Source organism: Triturus cristatus, chromosome 5_2 (genome assembly GCF_964204655.1).
Source record: "Triturus cristatus chromosome 5_2, aTriCri1.1, whole genome shotgun sequence".
Lineage (NCBI taxonomy): Eukaryota > Metazoa > Chordata > Amphibia > Caudata > Salamandridae > Triturus > Triturus cristatus.
This window is the reverse complement of record NC_140588.1, coordinates 693,701,181-693,723,215: the sequence shown is the minus strand read 5'-3', so window position 1 is coordinate 693,723,215 and position 22,035 is coordinate 693,701,181. Positions and strand designations below refer to the sequence as shown.

The 22,035-nt window shown below is 49.7% G+C and overlaps 1 protein-coding gene across 3 annotated transcripts in view; it reads right to left on the bottom strand.

Moving 5' to 3' along the window:
* OCRL (OCRL inositol polyphosphate-5-phosphatase) overlaps positions 1 to 22,035 on the bottom strand; it is a 566,508-nt gene that overhangs the window by 407,175 nt on the left and 137,298 nt on the right. For all 3 annotated transcript variants that reach the window (XM_085607761.1, XM_085607762.1, XM_085607763.1), the window contains one exon: positions 11,922 to 12,023. In XM_085607761.1, the coding sequence (XP_085463887.1) occupies positions 11,922 to 12,023 (102 nt within the window). The remainder of the gene's footprint in view (positions 1 to 11,921; positions 12,024 to 22,035) is intronic.

Genomic DNA, 22,035 nt, shown 5'->3' with positions numbered 1-22,035 from the left:
TGTACAGTAGTGTCTCCCTTAGCGGTAGACGCCTGTATCGGTTACAGTAGTTTGAAAAAGTGTCTTAAGAACAGCCTGGCCTACAGAAGCATGTTGCTTCGCTTGCACATCTACACAATAGTGTTTGGTGAAGGTGTGTGTAGTAGACCATGTTGCTGCCTTACAAATGTCTTCTAGGGGAATGTTCCCTAAGAATGCCATGGAAGCCCCTAGTTTGCGAGTTGAATGCTCCCTAGGAGCAATCGTTAATGTACGTTTTGTTTTTTGGTAGTATATTTGAATGCATTTGACTATCCACCTTGTAATTGCAGCTTTGGAGTTGGGGTTGCCCTTATGAGGTGGAGAGAAAGCTACCATTAGTTGTTTGGTTTTTCTGAAGGCTTTAGTCCTGTCTATGTAGTAAAGCAAAGTTCTTTTGACGTCAAGCGTGTTAAGAACTCTTTCCGCTACCGAATCAGGGTTTTGGAAAAATACTGGTAACTCTACTGATTGATTAAGATTGAAAGCTGAGATTACTTGGGGAAGGAATTTTGGATTTGTCCTAAGAACCACCTTGTTACGATGTATTTGTAAGAATGGCTCTTGTATGGTTAAAGCCTGTATCAGACTCACTCTCCTGAGAGAGGAGATTGTGACAAGGAAAGCTACTTTCCATGTAAGGAATTGTAATTCGCATATGTGTAATGGCTCAAATGGGGGACCCAGGAGTCTAGTAAGAACAATATTTAGGTTTCACACTGGAGAGGGTGGCAGTCTTGGTGGAATTATCCTTTTAAGGCCTTCCATAAAGGCTTTGATAGCAGGTACACTAAACAATGACAAATGTTGTCTGTTTTGTAGGTAGGCGGCAAGGGCAGACAGATGTCTTATAGAGGAGTATGCCAGATTGCATTGTTGAAGATGGAGCAAATAGCAAACAATGTTTTGAATTAAAGCATCTAGCGGGTCAATTGTGTTGTTATTGCAGTAAATGACAAATCTTATCCATTTAGCTCCATAGCAAGATTTTGTATTTGGGCGTCTGGCTTCTTTAATAATATTCATACATTCGGGTAGAAGGTTGAGGTAACCGAACTTTAGAACTTTAGAATTTCAGAAGCCAGATTGCTAGATTCAGTTGTGCTGGATCTGGGCGTCTCATCTTTCCATGGTTCTGCGTGAGCAGCGTTGTGGAGAGACATAGTTTTTGGTGTGGAACTACTAAGAGTTCGAGTAGTGTTGTGAACCATGGTTGCCGTGCCCATGTGGGAGCAACCAGGATCATCTTGAGAGACTGCTGTTTGAACTTGCTTACTACTAGCGGAATGAGTGGGAGTGGCGGAAAAGCGCACGCAAATATGCCTGACCAGTTCATCCATATCGTGTTGCCCTTGGACAACGGGTGTCGGTACCTGGTGGCGAAGGTTGTTCATTTTGCTTTTGCGTGTGTGGCGAACCGATCTATGTCTGGGTGGCCCCACATGTGGAAAAAGGGCTGCAGAACTCGGGGATGAGGTTCCCATTCGTGTATCTGCGGAGACTGACGACTCAACAGATCCGCAATTTGATTGTTCACTCCTGGAAGATGTTCTGTCAGAAGATATAGGTTTTGTGGAATGGCACATCTCCATATGCTTTGCGCCAGTTGAGACAGCTGCAACGAGGGTGTTCCTCCTTGTTTTTGAATGTAATAGATTGCTGTCATATTGTCGGTGCAGACTAGTACAGTTTTGTGGAGGAGTTGTACATGGAATGACTTTAGCGCTGGAAATATTGCTAGTAATTCTAAGTGGTTGATGTGGAGCTGTTTTTGTTGAGTGGTCCACTTGCCCTGAATTGTGTGGTTTAGGAGATGGGCTCCCCAGCCTGTGAGTGATGCGTCTGTTGTTAGCACTATCTGTGGAACTGCCTCTAGGAACGGCCGCCCTCTGGAAAGGTTTTGTGTGTTCCACCACTGCAGAGAGTGATGTGTGCGGCTGTCTACGAACACCAGATCTGTATGTTGACCTTGAGCCTGGATCCACTGACGTGCTAAGCATCCCTGCAAAGGGTGCATTTGAAGTATTGCGTGAGTTACAATGAAAATGCAAGAGGCCATCATTCCTAGGAGTTGCATAAACACTTGGGCTGGAAGAGTGTGTTGAGGCTGAAATTTGGTGATGAGGGTTTGCATACTGGCCATCCAGGCTAGATTGGGGTATGCTATAGCTTTGGAAGAGTCTATTGTGGCTCCTAGGTACTGATGTAGGTAGGAGGTTTGAAGGCGTGACTTGGTGTAATTCACTGTGAACCCCAAGCTGTGTAGCAGCTGAATAGTTTGATAAGTGTGGTGAACACATTGGTTGTATGACTTGGCTTTTATCAGCCAGTCGTCGAGGTATGGAAATACATGGATTTGCTGCCTCTGCAAGTACGCTGCTGCTACCGCAAGGCACTCTGTGAACACCCTGGGTGCCGTGGTCACCCCGAATGGCAGAACTTTGAACTGATAGTGTTGGCCGTTCACTGTGAATCTTAGATATATCCTGTGAGCAAGGTGTATGGGAATATGAAAGTAGGCGTCTTTGAGGTCTAGTGTGGCAAGGAAGTCGCCTTGTTGAAGCAGTGGAAGGACTTGTTGAAGCGTGATCATGTAAAAATGATCTGATTGTATGTAAAGATTGAGAGGTCTGAGGTTCAGTATTGGTCTTAGAGTACCGTCTTTTTTGGGGATGAGGAAATACAGGGAGTATACTCCTGTTCCCTGATGCTGTAAGGGAACTAGTTCTATTGCATGATTTTGAAGCAGTGAGAAAACTAACTGTTTCAGGGTCGTCAAATGTTCCGTGGACATGGGACGTTGTTTGGGCGGTATGTTGGGGGGAGTTTGCAGTAAGTTCCAGGCAGTAACCATACAGGATAATTTGTCTTACCCACTTGTCTGTAGTGATGGAATTCCAGACAGGTAGGAACTGTGAGAGTCTCCCTCCGATCGGAGCTGGATGGTCTGGAGGGAGTGGAGGTAAGTCACTGTTTATTAGTGGGAGAGGCGCGGGTGTTGTTGTTACCTCGGCCTCTACCTTTGTTGTTATTTCCCCTGTACCCACACCTCTAAAATATCCCTTGTTGGGGGATGTTTGTGTGCGACTTTTATAGGCGGAGGAAGCAGTGTCTGTACTGATGTTTTTGGATGCTCCTCTGTAAAAAGGAGCGTCGAAAGGAACCGCGTGTAGATGGAGACTGTAATGCTCCCATGGATTTAGCAGTCTCCGTGTATTTTTAATTTTTTCTAAAGCTGTATCCACAGCTGGGCCAAAAAGTTGTTCGTGATTGAACGGATGATTGAGGATAGTAGTCTGCACTTCTTGTTTGAACCCAGAAATGCGCAGCCAGGCATGTCTTCTTAGTAACACACTAGTGTTGATGGATCTAGATGCGGTGTCTGCTGCATCGAGGGCACACTTAATTGATGTATTTTTTATTAATTTGCCCTCCTGGATCAAATCATTAGCTTTGGCTTTATATTGGTCAGCCAAATGCTGCATTAGGGTTTCAAGCTCGTCGTAATGAGCCCTATCGTACCTGGCAAGTAATGCCTGCGCATTAGCGATCCTCCAGTGATTAGCTGCCTGGGCGGCAACTCGTTTGCCCAAAGCGTCCAGTAATTTAGACTCTTTGTCTGGAGGTGGAGCATCACCGGAGGTCTGAGAGTTGGCACGCTTTCTAGCATTGGTCACTACCAGGGAGTCTAAGGGAATTTGGCCCTTAATGTAGGTGGGATCATTAGGGGCCGGTTTATATATATATATTTTTTTTAATCGATCCGAGGATTGAGAATTCTAGCCCTTAAAGGGTCTTTAAATATGTCTGAGGCATGTTTAATGACGCTTTTTAACATGGGTAAAGTTTGTACTGTCTTTTGTGACTGTGCAAAAGTGTCTATTAGGAAGTCTTCCTCTGTGGGATTTGAATGCATTTGAACACCATGGTACTGGGCAGCCCTATCAATGAGCTGACTAAAGCCAATATTGTCATCTGGGGGAGATGGCTTTGTTGGGTATGAATCAGGAAGGTCTGGAGGATCTACTGGGTCATCATAGTTATCCCATGTGTCAGGGTCATTGTTGCCTCCCCCAACCCCTAAATCATCCTCATTCAGTGGTGGTGGTGAATATGGGGGGAAGTATGGGAGATTTAGGAGGAGAGGGAGATTTAGGAGGAGAGGCAGGTTTAGTAGGAAGAACAGGAGAAGAGGGTCGTAAGGGTAAAGTTGTACAGTCGCTTTTCTTCACAGGCACCTCAGGAATGTGTGGGGTGTCCAATTTCCTCTTCTTGTGTGGAACGCTGACAATATGGCCTATTTTAGGGTCCACTTTGGAGAGTTTTTTGTTTCGGATCGATGGGATCCAGCAGAAAATGTTCTTACTCTTCGATAGTTGCTGTGGGCGCCGATTTTTTCGGTTCTGGGCGGGATTTCTGCTCTGGAGCCTTTGAAGGGGTTTTTGGATCCTTCGGCTTTGGTGTCGAGTCAGAAATCTTTTTCAGTTCCGAGTGTTTTGGTTTCGGAGGCGAGGCATTTTGTTCTTTCAGTGCCAAGGTTTTTAGTGGCGAGGCCTTTTTGGAGAATGCAGGAGTAGGATGTGCTCCCGACTTCGGTGCCAATGGTGTTTGTGGGACACTGACATGGGCTTGCTCGGTCCCGAGCCGCTGGAAGGCTTTTCCTTGGTCTTCGGAGGCAGACCCGGGGGCTGGGTTTCTGAAGCTTTGTTTCTGTTGTGACTGGGGCCTGCAGGCGAAGTCTTGACCGGACACTTCTTTTTTTTGGGTGGGGTCGGGGCAGGGACAGTTGTACTCACTCGACCTGTAGTGATGTGGTCGTCGGAGTCGTCTGCCTCGGAAACGATGTCCAGTTCCTCCGAATCCTCTGCCTCCGGAACATCAGGGCCTTCATCAAAGATGTCTTTTGGCACCAGTGCAGCCTGTTGCACCATAGTTTAGTTTTGGTTTATGAAGCGTCTGGTTACACCTGCTGGGGTGTCCCTGCCCTCTTTCAATTCCAGCTGATAACTTCAAGGGCCAATTGCATGCTTTTATGTTGCCTTCAGTTCAACTGTGTGAACAACCATGTTTAGTTTAGTTTGGGTTTATGAAGCGCCTGGTTACACCAGCTGGTGTGTCCCCGCGTGTCGTCAGGCCCGGCGATCACAAATAGTCTTCTTGGACCGGAAGGAGGCGCAGGCTTGGCAAGTTTTCTCCTCGTGCACGGGCGAGAGACAGAGGTTGCAGACCTTGTGTTGGTCGCTGTGTCGGAATTTAGCTCCACACTGGGGGCATTTTTTGAATGGAGGCCTTTCCATTAGCCGTCGATAGGCCCAGCGGCCCCCGTCGTGGACCGGAAAAGAGTATTTGAGCTAGCGCGTCGAAAGGCATGCAAACGAAAACAATACTGTCAAATTTGTGATAGTTTGCGCATCGAAAAGGTTTGGATAGCACGGTACCATACCGAAGAGCTGAAGTTACATACGAACCCGATGGCGGAAAAAAACAATCTGAGGATGGAGTCGATGTCCATGCACACTATCGTCCAAGGGAGGAGTCGTGACTACAAAAGACTTCTTCCAAGACAACAACAAGGTGCAAGCATTCGAGCCCAACACCAGATGGCGATCTACGCACAAAGTGTGAATTCTGCAGCTCATATGCCTCAAACATATGTTTTACTTTTGGAAGACTATATTGACGCAGGTTTTATTAAAATGCATCCAGCGTCTCGATGAATATGTATTTTCTTTTCCTTTGGATCAAGTTTTCCTTGCATTGTTTGTAAAATGGGATCCGAAAGGGTTGCAGGAGCAGATTTTTGTTTCGGAGCCGAAGTTTTCAAACAGAAGTGGTCTTCTCCTTCGGTGCCTATGGTTAAGGAGCTGAAGAGGACTGGTCTCAGCTTGCAGCAGTGCTGGAAGGCTTTGGCTGTGCTTTCGGTGCCGAGCCCGAGAGCGGGGACTTCGAATTGGAGTCTCGGTGCCTATCATGGCCGGACGGCTGTGGTGGGCCAGAAGCCTTTTGTTGAATAGGAATGTAATGCTTTTGTGTGGGCAAGGGAGGGGTTTCGGTATTCACTGCACCTTGACCAGGCGAAAGATCATGGGACCCCAAATTGATCTCTAGTGCATAGTCAGAATCCTGAACGGAAAAGGCTACTACTTCTTCAGCCGCCAAAGCTTCCATGTCTTCCTCTTTCTGTTAGATATCTTCTCGGTCGAAGATATTGGGAATATGTTCTATGCTCTGCCTTTGCATCGAGGCAGACTGTCCCGCAAGGTCTTCTTAGATTGAAATGATGACAGGCCTGACAGTCTTCTTTGCGCTCTGGCGACAAGCACAAATTGCACCTTGTGAAGGCCCGTGCACGGGTACTTGGAGTTGCACAGAGGACACAATTAAAACTGAATCCGTTTCATCAGCGAAGTTGTTTTTGAGTGTAATTTAACCCAGACTGGCTAGGCCCAAAGCCCACAGTTTATGTTTTCGACCCGAATTTGTGAAAGTAGCGGGAAACATTTGAAACAATACTAACAAGGTTAGAGTGAATTGCGCACTGAAAGGATCCTGAAAAAGGTATTGAACTGGAGGGCCACAATACACATTCAAACCCGATGGCGGAAAGAAAACCATCTAACAATGGAGTCTATGACCATGCGCACTATTATCAAGACTTATCTTCAAAGAAAACCAACTTGCAAACATCCGGACCTAGCACCTGATGGCAGGAATATGCAAATTCCGTGTATCTACAGCCACACATGCCTCAAACGCACAAGTTACCTACCTTCGGTACGAAATATCTGTTAGAAACATTAGTTAGTTAGATGCCTTACCTTAGAATATCCCCAGGCGTCAGGCTGGATCCGGAAAGATTTTTTGTCAGCAATACCCTAGCACGTCGCAACGCGCCGTCGTCGGCTCCGCGTCCGTCGTCGGCATCGTGATCGCCGGGATGACGTCGGAGTACTTGGACGCCGCCCTCGCGCGCTGACGTCAGTTCTGTACATCGCTTTCAACACCAGGAACGCAGAGCCATGCAAGAAACCGACACTGGTGCCATGAAACTAGGGCCTTGAAAGGGAGGACCGTAACCCTAGATATCGGTTCGCAGAACGGGGAGGATGGGTGGGACGGTAAGGAATCTAACTAACTAATGTTTCTTACAGATATATCGTTACCGAAGGTAAGTAACTTGTGCATCTGAAAAACACGTTAGTTAGATTCCTTACCTTAGAATAGATAACCCAGCAATACCAACCCCGGTGGTGGGTCTGCAAACCAAAATCACACCAGGAAGTCCTGGAGAACGGAACAGCCAAAGAAGCCGTCTCTCCGGACTTGGTTGTCCAGGCAGTAATGCTTGGCAAACGTGTGGAGCGCGGCCCCTGTTGCTGCCTGACAAATGTCCTGCAGAGGGACTCCCGTCCCAAGGCAGTAGTAGCCGCTGTAGCCCGAGTGGAATGGGCCCTCAGCCCCACAGGAGGATTCTTCTTAGCCAAGGAATAACAGGCCTTAATGCACAAAACGACCCACCGAGAGAAGGTGCGCTAGTGCACTGCCCGCCCCTTCTTAGCGCCCACGTAGCCAACGAAGAGTTGGTTGTCCACCCGGAACGGTTTTGTGCGGTCCAGGTAGAAGGAGAGCGCACGTTTTGGGTCCAGACGGTGGAGCCTTTCTTCCTCTTTCGAGGGATGTGGAGGCGGAAAGAAGGTGGGCAAAGTAACAGACTGCCCGATGTGAAAGGCAGTAACCACCTTAGGAAGAAAAGAAGGGCGAGTCCTCAGAACAACCTTGTCCGGATGGACAGAGAGGAAAGGAGGTTTGGAAGAAAGAGCCTGGAGCTCACTCACTCTTCTGGCAGAGGTGATGGCAACCAGGAAAGCAGTCTTGAGAGTCAGAAGACGAAGAGGACAGTTATGAAGGGGCTCAAAAGGAGCGCACATCAGATAGATTAACACCAGATTCAAGTCCCACTGAGACATTACAAAGGGGACAGGAGGAAACATGTGCGTAATGCCTTTTAACGATTGATTTACAACAGGAGACTTGAAAAAAGAAGGCTGATCAGGATGCCGTAAGAAGGCGGAAACAGCAGAAAGATAACCCTTGATGGTACCCAGAGCAGAACCCTGCTGGGCCAGGGAAGAGAAGAAGAGGAGAACCTCAGAAAGAGGGGTGGAAAGGGGATCCACAGCCTTTGCTGTGCACCATGCCACAAATTTGTTCCACCTGCAGGCGTATACCGGTTTAGTGGATCGACGCCTGGCTGCCAGAATGACATCACAGACTTCAGGAGGCAAGTCAAATAGCATCAACTGCTGCCACTCAATCTCCATGCATGGAGGTGGAGGCTGGACAGATTAGGGTGGAGGACCGTCCCCTGCTGCTGTGACAGAAGGTCCTCCTGAAGAGGCAGTCGAATCGGGGGATCGATTGACAGGCTGAGTAGCTCGGGATACCAGTATCTTCGTGCCCAATCCGGAGCCACAAGGATGACTTGGGCCCGGTCGCGCCTGATCTTCTTAAGCACTCTGGGCAGAAGTGGTATAGGCGGAAAGGCGTATAACAGACCGCAACTCCACTCGCGACGAAAAGTGTCTCCAAGCGAGTGCCGCCTTGGAAATTCCAACGTGCAGAACTGATGACATTGCGCGTTCTCTTCGGTGGCGAATAGATCTATCCAAGGCTCTCCCCATTGCCGAAAGAGGCCTTGCCCCACGTCAGAGTTCAGACGCCATTCATGATCCATCAAGCACCGGCGGCTGAGTTCGTCCGCCCTTGCGTTCAGAGAACCCGCCAGGTGTTGAACCCCCAGGGTGATGCCCTGATGTTCCAGCCATGTCCAGAGGCGCAGAGCCTCCTGACAAAGGGTCCACGACCCCACCCCGCCCTGCTTGTTGCAGTACCACATGGCGGTGGTGTTGTCCGTGTACACCTGCACTACACTTCCCCACACAGAGGGAAGGAATGCCTTCAGTGCAAGCCGGATCGCCCGCAGCTCCAATAGGTTGATATGGAGCCCTCTGATCTCCGCCTCTCCCATGTGGCCCACCCAGCCCAGGAGTGACGCGTCCGTCACCACTACGTGCTCCGGTTGGGGTAGGGAGAGGGATCTGCCGCTGACCCAATGGCGGTCCATGAGCCACCACTGCAACTGTCTTGCAGTGCCCTCCGAGATCAGAACGTGGTCGGACAGGTTGCCCTGATATGGAGCCCACTGGAACTTCAGGTCCCACTGCAGAGCCCGCATCCGCCACCTAGCGTGATGTACTAGCAGGATGCAGGAGGCCATCAAACCCAGCAGCCGTAAGACCATCCTGCCCGAAACTCGGCATAAAGGCTGAAAGATCGGAATCAGAGCCTGAATATCCCGAACCCGCTATGCGGGAGGATAAACCAGAAACTGTGACGAGTCCAGAACCGCTCCAATGAAGAGGAACTGCTGGGAGGGAGTCAGATGTGACTTTGGCACGTTGATGGAGAACCGCAGCGAATGCAGGAGGTCGGCCGTAGTCTGGAGGTGGGAGACGACTGTTCGGGGCGAGCACGCCTTCCACAACCAGTTATCGAGATAGGGGAAGACTGGAACCCCTAATCTGCGCAGATGAGCTGCGACCACCACCATCACTTTCGTGAACACCCGAGGGGCACTGGTGAGGCCGAAGGGAAGCACGGTAAATATAAAGTGCTCTTGGCCCACCGTGAACCACAGGTAACGCCAGTGGGCCGGCAGGACGGGGATGTGAAAATATGCGTCCTGCAAGTCCAGTCTCCAGGGTCTAAGGCAGCCAGAACCTGAGCTAAAGTGAGCATCTTGAACTTCTCCTTCCAGAGGAAGGCGTTGACGCTCCTGAGGTCCAAGATAGGGCGCAGGCCCCCTTTGCCCTTCTTGGGAACCAGAAGGTAGTGGGAGTAGCAACCCCGTCCTACTTCTGGCCCAGGAACGCGCTCGATGGACCCCTTGGCCAAGCAGGCCATAACTTCCTCCTGTAGAAGTAACAAGTGATCCCCCGACACGTGGTGACATGGCTGGAGGGGTCGCCTCGAAGGGGAGGAAGTAGCCCCTTCAGACGATTTGCAGCACCCACCTGTCCGACGTGATGGTACGCCAGTGGAGCAGGTGATGGCGAACTCCGCCTCCCACTGGCGTGGAATGGGCCGGAAAGGTCGGACTAGGAAGGCTTTGAGGCAGATGCTGCGGGGGCAGATGTGGGCTGACCGGCTCTCTGTCCCCCTGCTCCGCCACGGCGGAATCCAAGTCCACGACAGCTCTGAGGCTGGTTCTGCGGCCTGTGGCTAGACGGACGTGCGGGTGCGCCCCTTCCTTGGCCACAAAAGGGGCAAAAAAACAGAGGTTTGTGGGTGCGGGGCCGAGAGGCCCAAGGACTTGGCTGTAGCCCTGGAGTCCTTAGAGCGCTCCAACGCACTATCCGCTTTGTCACCAAAAAGGCGACGGCCATCAAAGGGCATATCCATGAGTGTGCTCTGGACATCCCCCGAAAAATTCGTGGACCTCAGACAGGCGCGACGACGAATCGCCACAGTCGTCGCAAGCGCTCTACCTAGCGAGTCCGTGGTGTCAAGCCCACATCGAATGGAGTACCGCGCTGCATCTCACCCCTTAGCAAGAGCCTGGGAGAGCCGTGTCCGGGCCTCCTCAGGACACCGAGGCAGCACGTCCGCCACCGTATCCCACAAGGAGTGGGTATAACGGTCCAAAAGGCACGCGGTGTTGATGGACCGCAGCCCCAAACTGAGGGAGGAAAACAGTTTCTTCCCAAACTGCGCCAACCTTTTGGATTCCCAATCCGGATGAGCAGACGGGAAGGCGGTCTGGGATGTAGAGGCTTGGATAACCAGACTCTCAGGGGTGGGGTGAACTGACAGAAAGCTGGGGTCGCCCGGAACAGGGCGGTGGCGCCCGAAGGCGCGCCGACAGGCCGTGACAGCGAAGCGAGACTCCTCATGGCCACGAGGGAGTCCCGAACCTCATCCGGAGTCGCATTAGGCCCAGGGACCGGCGGGTATGGGGCCGGACAGCAGAATCACGCGACCGGCGAGGGGAGTCAGAAGAGCGGTGTCGCTTCTTCGACTTCTTCTTACTGTGCCTCGACTTACCTGAATGCGAGGACTTCGAACCCGACGAGCGGTGATGACTTCGGCTCCGCGACCGGTCCAGCGGCACGGAGCCGACTGCCGGATCTCGAGGAGCTTGCGGGACCGCTCCCGCCTATCCTTCGAGGTCAAGGCCTGGCAGTCAGGGCACGACTTGTCATCATGGTCGGCCCCAAGGCAGTAGAGATACCGACGGTGGGGGTCGGTTACCGACATCAGGCGGTGACAGGTGTCACACGGCTTGAACTCGGGCATCCCTACCGGCACCAGGAGTTGAGGTCGACTCGAAAGAATAGACCAAAAAAAAGTCCAAACAGTTAAGTCCAAAAATTACTAAAGGGTATGCTCTTCCCGGATCTGCGCTTCCTGGCGCGGAAAAAAGAAGAACTGACGTCAGCGTGCGAGGGCGGCGTCTAAGTACTCCGACGACGTCGCCGACGGACGCGGAGCCTCAGACGACGCCTAGCCACGCTCAACGGTATTGCTGACGAAAAATCTTTCCAGATCCAGCCTGACGCCTGGGAATATTCTAAGGTAAGGAATATAACTAACGTGTCGCTTTCAGATAGGTATTTTATATGCAACCAAAAACTCAAAGTGAACATAAATGTTCACATAAAGATATGACATTTATTGCTAAAAGTCACACATCCTTGTGAGAGAACTACATTTCTTTCAACACTACCTTGAACTAATGATTGAAAGGGCTTCTAGTAGCCACAATTTTATGTTGATGATTGATGCCCAAGTATTGATTTATCAATGGTTTGGAAATCAATGTCCCCAGTTAACATGCTTCTTACCCAACGCAATAGATGTCAGGTGGATCTGGATCACAAGTGAGCCAGGGCTCCAACCCACTGTCTGGAGACTGACCATTCACATTCCACGTCCCTGAAAAAAACCTGCAGCAAAAAGAAAAGCAGAAAATCAACAAATTCAATTGTATTTAAGAGCAATCTTCAGCTGGTCAGTTGTATCCATTTTCTGTTTACTTCCCCAAAAACTTTCTTGCACCATGTACACCAAAGCAAAAAACGCAAGAAATAGAACATGGAAGGATTAGTGGGTTCAATTAGGATGAGAGAAAGGGGGGATATAAAAGCATAAAATGGGAAATTCAGAACAAAATAGGAAAGGGTTAGGGGAACTAACTGAGAAAAAGCGTGTGAAAAAACTGCATTTCTAGTTTAGTCAATGAAAGCCAACAAAGGGGAATATTAATTTGAGCTTGAGGTTGGGAAAATAGTACAGCATGCATGGATTTTAAACTGCGATAATAAAGAAAAGTAATGTACATCTGGGAACACTATCAAACGTTTGGTAACACTATCTGTTCGATACTCTATTTGACTGAGCATTACTCACTTTAACAATACCTCAGGAGCCACACTGGATTTTGAAAATCAAAAAGCAGTGACCCTGTGTGGCTCTGCACATCATTCCACTCCAAGGATGCTGAACTGAGGCCCATATATGCACCACCAAGCTTGTCTGCACCTTTAGATGCTGCACCCATCAGCGAACTGGAAGGACCAGTGTGTAAATTCCTAAATTGGTACCTTTCTAGTTGGAAAAAGGAGAGCTTTCCACAGAATGGGGAGATGGAAGGGAGATGAGTAATCTACGGTTACCAACAGTATCGAGGCGGGATTCGGAAACATTTGCAGAGCATACCCCTTGCGCACGTTGTCGGGTGGCTCCATCAGTTCCCCGTGACTGCATCGGTTATGACGTTGCGGTAGCTATATAGGCACCACCCAGGCATACGGATGTCAGTACTTTGTTTTTTTGCATGCCAGAAGTGCAGAGCCACGAAGTAACTAACGTAGTCATGTCCAGAACTAGGACCCTGAAAAGGGGAGTAACCCTAGCCCTACAACATTAGTCCGCAAAGCAGGGAAGCGTGGGTGGGCTATAAGGAATCTGCAGCAAGATAGTCTCTACCAGATAATGCGTTACCAAAGGTAAGTAACTTGTTCATCTGATAGAGACTTCTAGCTGCAGATAGCTTACCTTTGAATTAGATACCCAAGCCATACCACCCTGGTGGAGGGTTGTGGAACAATACCTTATACAAGGAAGTCCTGAAGGACCAGACTGTCCAGGCAGTAGTGGTTGGCAAACGTGTGCAAGGATGCCTACGTTGCCGCCTGACAGATGGCAAGAACTGAGACAACTCTAGCCAAGGCCATAGTGGCAGCCTTCCCCCAGGCAGAATGGGCCTTAATACCTCAAGGGGCTGCTTTTTAGCCAGGGCACAGCAGATCTTAACACAGAGAACGACCCAGCGTGAGATGTTTTTTTTCTGCACTGCCTGCCCCTTCTTAGCTCCCACATACCCCACAAACAGTTGGTTGTCCACCTGAAACTCTTGTGCCGTCAAGGTAGAACGACAATGCTTTTTTTGGGTCCAGGCAATGGAGATGCTCCTCTTCCTTAGAGGGATGTGGGAGAGCAAAGAAGGTGGGCAGCATGATGGATTGTCCCAGATGGAATGGGATCAACTTTGGCAAGAATGAAACACTGTGTGAAGCACCACTTTGTCCGGAAAAAACGTCACGTAGGGAGGTGTACAAGATCACGCCTGCAACTCACTCGCCCTCCAGGCAGATGTAATCGCTACTAAAAAGGCTGTCTTGAAGTAAGCAGCTGGAGGGGCCAGTTGTGTAAAGGCTCGAGGAAAGCACACAATGTAAAAGAGGACCAAATTAAGGTCCCACTGCAGCATAACAAAGGGTGTGGCTGGAAACAAGTGTGCCAGCCCTTTCAGATACCTATTTATAACCGGAGACCTGAAAAGAGAGGGTTGGTCTCGCAGCCAAAAAAGAGCAGACAGAGCAGAAAGATAACCCTTGAGAGTTCCAAAAGCAGAGCCCTGTTAGGCAAGGGTTAGAATGAATAGGAGAATAGTGGAAAGAGAAGCAGAAAGTGTGTCAATAGACCTTTCTGTACAGTATAATACAAATTTCTGCCAACTGCAGGCCTAAGCTGTCTTAGTGGAGGGACACCTGGGCACCAGATTAACATTACATACTTCAGGAGGAAGGTCAAAAAAGCCATCAACAGCCACCGCTCAATCTCCACGCATGGAGGCGCAGAGTTGACAGGTTCGGGTGGAGAACCCTCCCCTGCTGCTGTGACAGAAGATCTTCCAGAAGGGGCTGCCCGATCAGAGGACCGATGCTTATAGTCTGGATACCAGACTCTCCTCGCCCTGTCCGGAACCACAAGGATAACTTTGGTCCGGTCGCTCTTGATCTTCTTCAGAAACCTGGGCTGAGTTGTATGGGCAGAAAGACGTACAGCAGGCCTGAGCTCCACTCATGGCAAAAGGTGTTGCCGAGAGATAGCCACTTTGGAAACTCCAACACACAGTATTGAGGACACTGCGCCTTATCTTTGGAGGCAAACAAATCTAACCAAGGTTCTCTCCATTGCTGAAAGAGACCTTGCATCACCTCCGACTAGAGACACCATTCTTCACCCGCTAATCATCGACGGCTGAGTTAGTCAGCCCTGGTGTTCAGAAAACCTGCCAGCTCTAGAGCCACCAGGGTTATGCCCTGCTATTCCAGCCATGTCCAGAGACGCAGGGCCTCTCAACAAAGGGTGCACAATACCCCCACCCCACCTTACCCTACCCTGCTTGTTGTAGTACCAAATGGCGGTGATGATGTCCATGAACACCTGCCCTAACTTCCCCTTGACAGAGGGAAGAAATGCTTTCAATGCCAATTGAATCGTTCGAAGCTCAAACAAATTTAGGAGGAGCCCCGACTCCACCGTAGACCAGTCCCCCCTGATCGCCACCTCTCCATGATAGCCGCTCCATCCCAGAAGTTGGGGGAAGGGAGAGGGGCCTGCCAGTGACCCAATCAGGGATTTTCAACCACAACTGCAGATCTCTAGCAGTTCCTTTCGAGAAGTGGACCATGTTGGTTAGATTTCCTCGATGCTGTGCCCACTGGAACTTCAGGTTCCACTGTAGAGCCCGCATAAGCCACCTGGCATGCTTTACCAACAGGAAGAGTCAGTCTCACCGAAATCCAGGATAGAGGCAGATACATCCGAATCATAACCTGAATATCCTGGAATCGCTTCTCAGGAGGATATTCCCGAAACTGCATTGTGTCGTGAACAGCTCCAATGAAAGGGAGTGTCAGAGAAGGAGCCAGGTGTGACTTCTGCACATTTCTAGAAAACCCCAGGGAATGCAGGAGGTCCGCCGTAGTCTGAAGGTGGGGAACAACAGCCTGGGGCAAGGACGCCTTCAACCAGTCATCGAGGTAGGGGGGAGACTGAAACCCCTGACCTGCGCAGATGAGCTGCGACCACCGCCATCACATTGGTGAACACCCGAGGGGCACTGGTAAGGCCAAAGGGGAGTACGGTAGACTGAAAGGGCTCGCAGCCAACCTTGAACCACAGGTAACGACTGTGGCCTGGCAGGATGGGGATGCGAAAATACACATCCTGCAGGTCCAAAGCTAACATCCAGCCTTTTGGTCTAGGCAGAGTAAGGATCTTGAACTTTTCCTTCTTGAGGAAGAGATTGACGGTCCGAAGATCTAAAATGGGCCGCAACCCTTTGTTCTTCTCCAGAATCAGAAAGTAGCAGGAATAATAGCCACTGCCTACTTCTGAAACATGGGCCCTTTCTATCGCTCCCATTGGCCAAGAGAGCTCTAAGTTCCTCCTGGAGCAATTTCAAACGACCCTCCGTCAGCCGTTCCTGATTAGACAGAATGGGAGGAGGAAAAGAAAGGAAAGGTAGAGAATAGCCCTCCTGAATGATCTGCAAGACCCACATGTCCGATGTTTTGGACCTCCAGTGGAGAAGATGATGATGGATTATCCCACCAACAGGAGTTGTGTGGTCTTGCAGAGTCAGACTAGGAGTGCTTGGAGGCTGTGGCTGCCGAGGGCAGGGTGGCAGACGACTTCTGGCTTCCATTTCTAGGTCGGAATGAACCGCGTCCATTTCCCTGAACGGCTTGAAAAGCAAGCGCAGGATGGTGGCTGCGATAGGGCTGATGCCACTGGAATCCTCTTCCGTTGCTACGAAAGGGGAGAAAAGTAGACTGGCCACGAGGAGTAGAAGAGAGGCCCAAGGATCTGGCCGTAGCTCTAGAGTCCTTGACCCTCACTAAAGCTAAATCTGCCTTTTCCCAAAAAAGATGGCGTAGGAAAGTAGGATCTGCTTTCATGGTGACCCCCACTTTTTGCTGCTGTCATTCTGTTTTTCTGACTAGTCTGCCTGAGATCCTGCTAATCAGGACCCCAGTCACTGTTCCTTCTCCCTAAATTGGACTTGGTAAGTACTTTTGGTACCTTGCTAATTATCTACTGGGGTATATATGGTACCAAGGTACCCAGGGCATAGGTGCACAAGGGGTCTCCCATGGGCTGCAGCATGCATTGTGCCACCCATTAGAGACCACTCAAACTGTGACTACAGTTCTGCCATTGTAGCCGGTGTGAGCTGTTATTAGCACCACTCACAACAGATATTAGTTTCCTTATACCTGAGGTCACTGCACTTTAAAACTATAAGTCCCCTCCTTTCAGTCCTGAAGGCAGGGTGCTTAGTTATAAGTGTGAGGGTGCCCTGCATGAGCAGGACACTTCCTACAAACCTAGGAGTCGATTCTCCCAACTTTGTAAGTGCAGTCAGCCGTTTTAGACATTACGAGATGTAGAACTATATATTGGCTGCACCAAAACGGGTCATGTTTGTTATCAAACATGTTGGGATACTACTTCAAAAACCAATTCCAGTGTTGGATTCAGGGTCCCATGTACTGGGGGCTCCCCTAGGGAGCACACATGTATTCCTGGTGCCAGACTTTCAGGGTCTAAAAGCAAGCTAGTGTTGCTGCCGAGCACATACACGATTCTGCTATCCTGCTGCTGACCCAGGCTTGAGCAGGGGAAGGTAGAACAAATGGTTTCCTGTCCCAGACAGGACTTGGTGTATTGGGCTGGGGTGGAGGCGCTTGCCAGCACCAACAGACTGCTTTGAAGGGCACATTTGGTGCCCTCCTTACATACTCTAGTTGAAACCAGTTCGGGGAGCTGTTGCGTCCCACTCTGGTGCGAAACTGGACAAAGGACATGGGACTATACTCCCCTCTGTCGAGCCCCTCCTCTGGGAGGTCTCCCTGAATCGTCCCAACCCTTTTCATAGGCTACTTAAGGACTCACCTTTGGGTGTCTCTTCAGATTCGGGACAACAGCCAGATATGAAACCACTTCATCTTCAACCGTCTGGGCACTTGGGACTTCGCTTTGGGAGCCAAGACTGCATCTGTGAAGACTCCTGCTCGTCCTGGTCTCATCGTCCTGTCACTCTTCTGTGTCGTCTGTGCCTGTGCTCCATGCTGGTTCTTCTCTAGGCCTGTGGACACCAAAGACACTCAAATGAATCTTCCTTGAACTAAAAGAGTCACTTCCCCTGCATCTGCAGGTACCGCAAACAAGCTGACAGGTCTGCTGCTCCTAACGTCGAAAGGCTCTGAAACACAGGTAATGTTTCTGCAACCCCCTCGAGGCCTGCACTGTCTTATCAGCAAATTTGAAGTCAATATCCCTCGTCAGAACCGCTGGAGCAGTACCCCTGTGCCCCGCATCGACTTGCCATTGCCAAGGCTTGTTGACTCTTCTTCTCCAGTGATCTTTGGACTCCAAAAAGCTTCAGCCTCCTCTTGCTACCAACATCTTCATCAGCCTGCATTCTTGGTGTTCTTGGTGGGCTGCTTCAGACTACTGTGCCTTCGGCCTGTGGGTCCTCTTGAGGGTCTTCTTTGGCTCAAGTGGGTTCCATTGCTAGCTCGGGGCTTGCTCAGACTCTTCTGCACTTGGTGAGTCCCTTGGACCTTGCTGGTTCAGACACTGCACCTTCTTCGCTTTCCCGGTCTGTTGCTGCTGCCAAGGCTTGTTGGTGCCACACCTGACACCGACCCCCTGGCTCTTGACTTCCGACGCACCGTCAATTCTCCTGCATCTTCAGTCATCGGTGGTCATTGATCTTCCGTGCCTCCTGGTCACTCGGGAGTGGCATATACTCAGTCCCCTCTGCTTGCAGGTACTACTCGTCAAGAAACCACCCTTGGATTCCACCGGACTCCTTCACCTTCTTCGCCAGCGGCATCTTTACTGAAGTCCTCCACTGAGTCTACGGCAGTGTTTGATGTTACTTCACACCTATGCACCCAGCTTCCCAGGTGTAGGTATCCTGGTTCCTGGGGTATCCACGGGTGGGGTGAATCACCAACCTTCCATCTTCCACGGGGTTTCTTCAGGGTCAGCTGAGAAGAGTCCTCCTTAAAAACTGCAACCACAACTTCCTCATTGACTTGTATTGAGCATGCGGCCGTGTTTCCACTCAGCACGCTGCCTCCCTGGGGTTCCTGGGTACTTACCTTGGGTGGGTCCTTGGGTCCCCGGCTCTTCTAAGTCTTCTGGGTCCAGTCTCGACTTTGGTCGCAGTTCGCACTCCACTTTATTAGTATATGGTTTGGTCTCCCCCTGGGGACCACTGTGTATTAGTGCTACTTACCCATTCTATTGTTGAAGTATTGTGTGTATTGTGATTATATCTCCGGGAAGGAGATATTACAATGTGTTAGTGAGTGTTTATAATAAATGCATCTTTTTATAACTACACTGTGTGGTTCTTTTTCACTTAACCTACATTATATGAGTAGTAGTGGTAAACCACTAAAATCACCATAAGGGTTGTCTGGATTAGTGCAGGGTGCTTCACTTAAATAAGTGTGCACCATGTATTAAGCCAGCCTTCTACAGATGGGTTCTATCAAAACACATGTCATCCAAATTTGCCTAGACATCGCTCGTGAAAGCAAGTTGTCCTAAGCCAGCCATGGCGCCTCAAGGCCACTGTCGTGGAAATTGATCAGCCCAGGTAAGCAGTCGTATCAAAGCCACACCTTATGATAAATGTTGCTTCCTCTCTCCTGTCCTTAACTGCTTGAGAGAGCACAGCCCGGTTCTCCACCGGGACTTGTGACAGCACTTGTGTAACAGTCTCCCAAAGGGAGTGAGAAAAACAGCCCAATAGGCAAGCGGTATTCTCTGACCACAATGCCAGGCTGGAGAAAGAAAACATCTTCTTACCAAAATAACACAGCCTCTTGGATTCTCTATCTGGAGGGGCGCAAGGGAACACTCCCTGGGATGTGGAAGCCTGCACCATCAAGCTTTCGGGATGGGGTGTATGCTGAGGAACTTTGAGTCGCCCAGAGCTGGGCAATGGTGGCGTGCAATTGTCCTTTTTACAGGAGGAAATGCGTTACTTACCTGTAACTGCAGTTATCCAGTATTGGAATCTTTCATAGATTCACATGCCTGAATCATTCCCCGTCGTCGGGATGGGAGTCCCCGGTATATAATAAAAGTAATGTCTCACTAGACATATAAAGAGATAGGCCAAAGGCCTCACATTAGTAACATATCCAGTCCCTTTTGTAATGAGGACCAAACTCTAGAGAACAACCAATCAGCTATCTCCACCCTCTGGAACCTTCCTGGAAGGAGCTCTAGTCCCTCAGATTTTCGTAAGCACAGTGCTAAGTAGATGTATCACTGAGAGAACCAGGTGAGCCCTTCCAGGGGAGGTGGGTGGGTTGCATGTGAATCTATGAAAGATACCAATACTGGATCACTGCAGTTACAGGTAAGTAACGCATTTCTTATCCAGTATTAGGGTATCCTTCATAGATTCACATGCCTGAATCAGAATAGCAAGCAATGGTAGGCACATTTCGGATGAAACAGAAAGCACAAATTCTTCAGATAATAACATATCAATGCGAAAACAGAGAAGGAACAAAGTGCAATCAAAAGAAAACAATAGAAAACACAATGGAGAAATGTGCATGTAAAGAAAATGATGGTGGGATGAAAAGAAGGCTCACCTCTATCGAAATAGATTACGTAACACCGCCTGTCCCACTGCAGTATCCTTCATAAGCTCCGGATCCAAGCAGTAATGCTTGGTAAATGTATGCGGCGTCTTCCATGTCGCCGCTCTGCAAATGTCTGCAAAGAGTGCCATGGAAGTAGAAATCGCCCTAGTGGAATGGGCATGAGCTGTCGAATGCAAGGGATGGCCTGCCTGCTGGTGACAGAAAGTAATAGCGGCAGAGATCCACCTAGTAATACTCTGTTTAGTAAGTGGAAAACCTTTTCGAGGTAGACTGTAAACCACAAAGAGTTGGTTGGATTTGCAGAACGTCTTTGTCCTGTCAAGGTAGAATTTAAGGCAGCGTTTAAGATCCAGTGAATGCAGAGCTCTTTCTGCCGCCGTTTGAGGATTCGGAAAAAAGGTTCGTAAGACTATGGGCTCGTTGAGGTGAAAGTCTGACGGAACCTTGGGAACAAACTTGGGATTAGTCCGAAGTATAACCCTATCATGTTTGAGTTTGAATTGAAGAAAAGGGTCTTGAATTGAGAATGCATGAAGTTAGCTTACTCGCCTTGCAGACGTAAGGGCTAGAAGCAGTGCCGTTTTTCAAGAGAGAACCTTGAGAGTGGCTCTGTGCATCAGCTCAAAATGGTGTTTTATAAGCTGAGCAAGAACGATGTTGAGTTGCCAAGTTGGAGGTGGAGATTTCACGGGAGGGAAAGTCCTAAACAGACCCTTGAGAAATTGTTTAATCAGTCTATGTGACCAAAGAGAAGGACCCATAGAAGATCTCCTGAAAGAGGATATCGCTGCCAGGTGAACCTTAATAGAGGCGTGAGCCAGACCTGAAGTTGCCAGATGGAGAAGATAAGGCAATATTTGTTCTGGAGAAGAAGTGAAAGGATGTATATTACACCAGATGCAGAATCTTTTCCATTTCAAGGAATATGTTTTGTGTGTACTGTCAGCCCGAGCCCGAGCCAGAGCCGCCCTGCAGTCCGGAGGAATGTCTAGGCCATGGAACTCTCGGAACCCAGAAGCCAAGCCGATAATTTGAGAGATGCTGGATTCGGATGTCAGACTTGTTCCCGGTCCATTGTGAGGAGAGAAGGAAAAGGTTTCAACTGAATTGGTGGTTCCAGGGAGAGAAGATGGAGCTCCGTGAACCAATGCTGGCAAGGCCACGCTGGTGTGATCAGGATTAGCGTGCAGGGTTCTGCCTTCAACTTCCTGAGGACCCTGGGAATCAGGGGAATCGGTGGAAAAGAGTTAGCAGACGTTGAACCATGCTATCGAAAATGCATTCCCTAGAGACCCCCGTTGGGGATGCCAGCTTGCGAAGTTTTGGCATTTGGCGTTGTGCTGGGTGGCAAATAGGTCCAAGAGAGGTGTGCCCCGTTGAGAGAATATGCTGTTGAGAACCTGCTGGTTCAGTTTCCATTCGTGACATGTAGTTTGCTGCCTGCTTAGTGAATCGGACAGCACATTGTCTGTTCCTGGGACATTCTCCGCTCCGACGGGAAATGTGTTGAAGTAACCAGTTACAGATCTTTTGAGATTCGCAAGAGAGTGGCAATGAACGAGTACCCCCCTGCTTGTTCAGGTAGTGCATTGTTGCAGTATTGTCCATCCGGACAAACACTAGAGAACCTTTGATCCTGGGGAAAAACGCCAGTGAGATAAACAGCCCGTAGCTCAAGGAGGTTTATGTGAAGTTTCTGTTCTGAAGGAGACCACTTCCCGCTGCTCCGAAGTTCCCGGAGGAATGCTCCCCAACCTTCCAGGGACGCATCGCATCTGTCGTGATTATATGCCGAGATGCTTCAAGCAAGAAAGGCAGGCCTTGAGCAAGATTCCGTGGATGAGTCCACCACTGAAGCGCAGCGACCATCTGGGGGGGGTCACCTGAACGACATCATCGAAGGATCCTTTGGCTTGAATCCACTGATGGGATAGAGACACTTGGAGAGGGCGCATGTGGAGGCGAC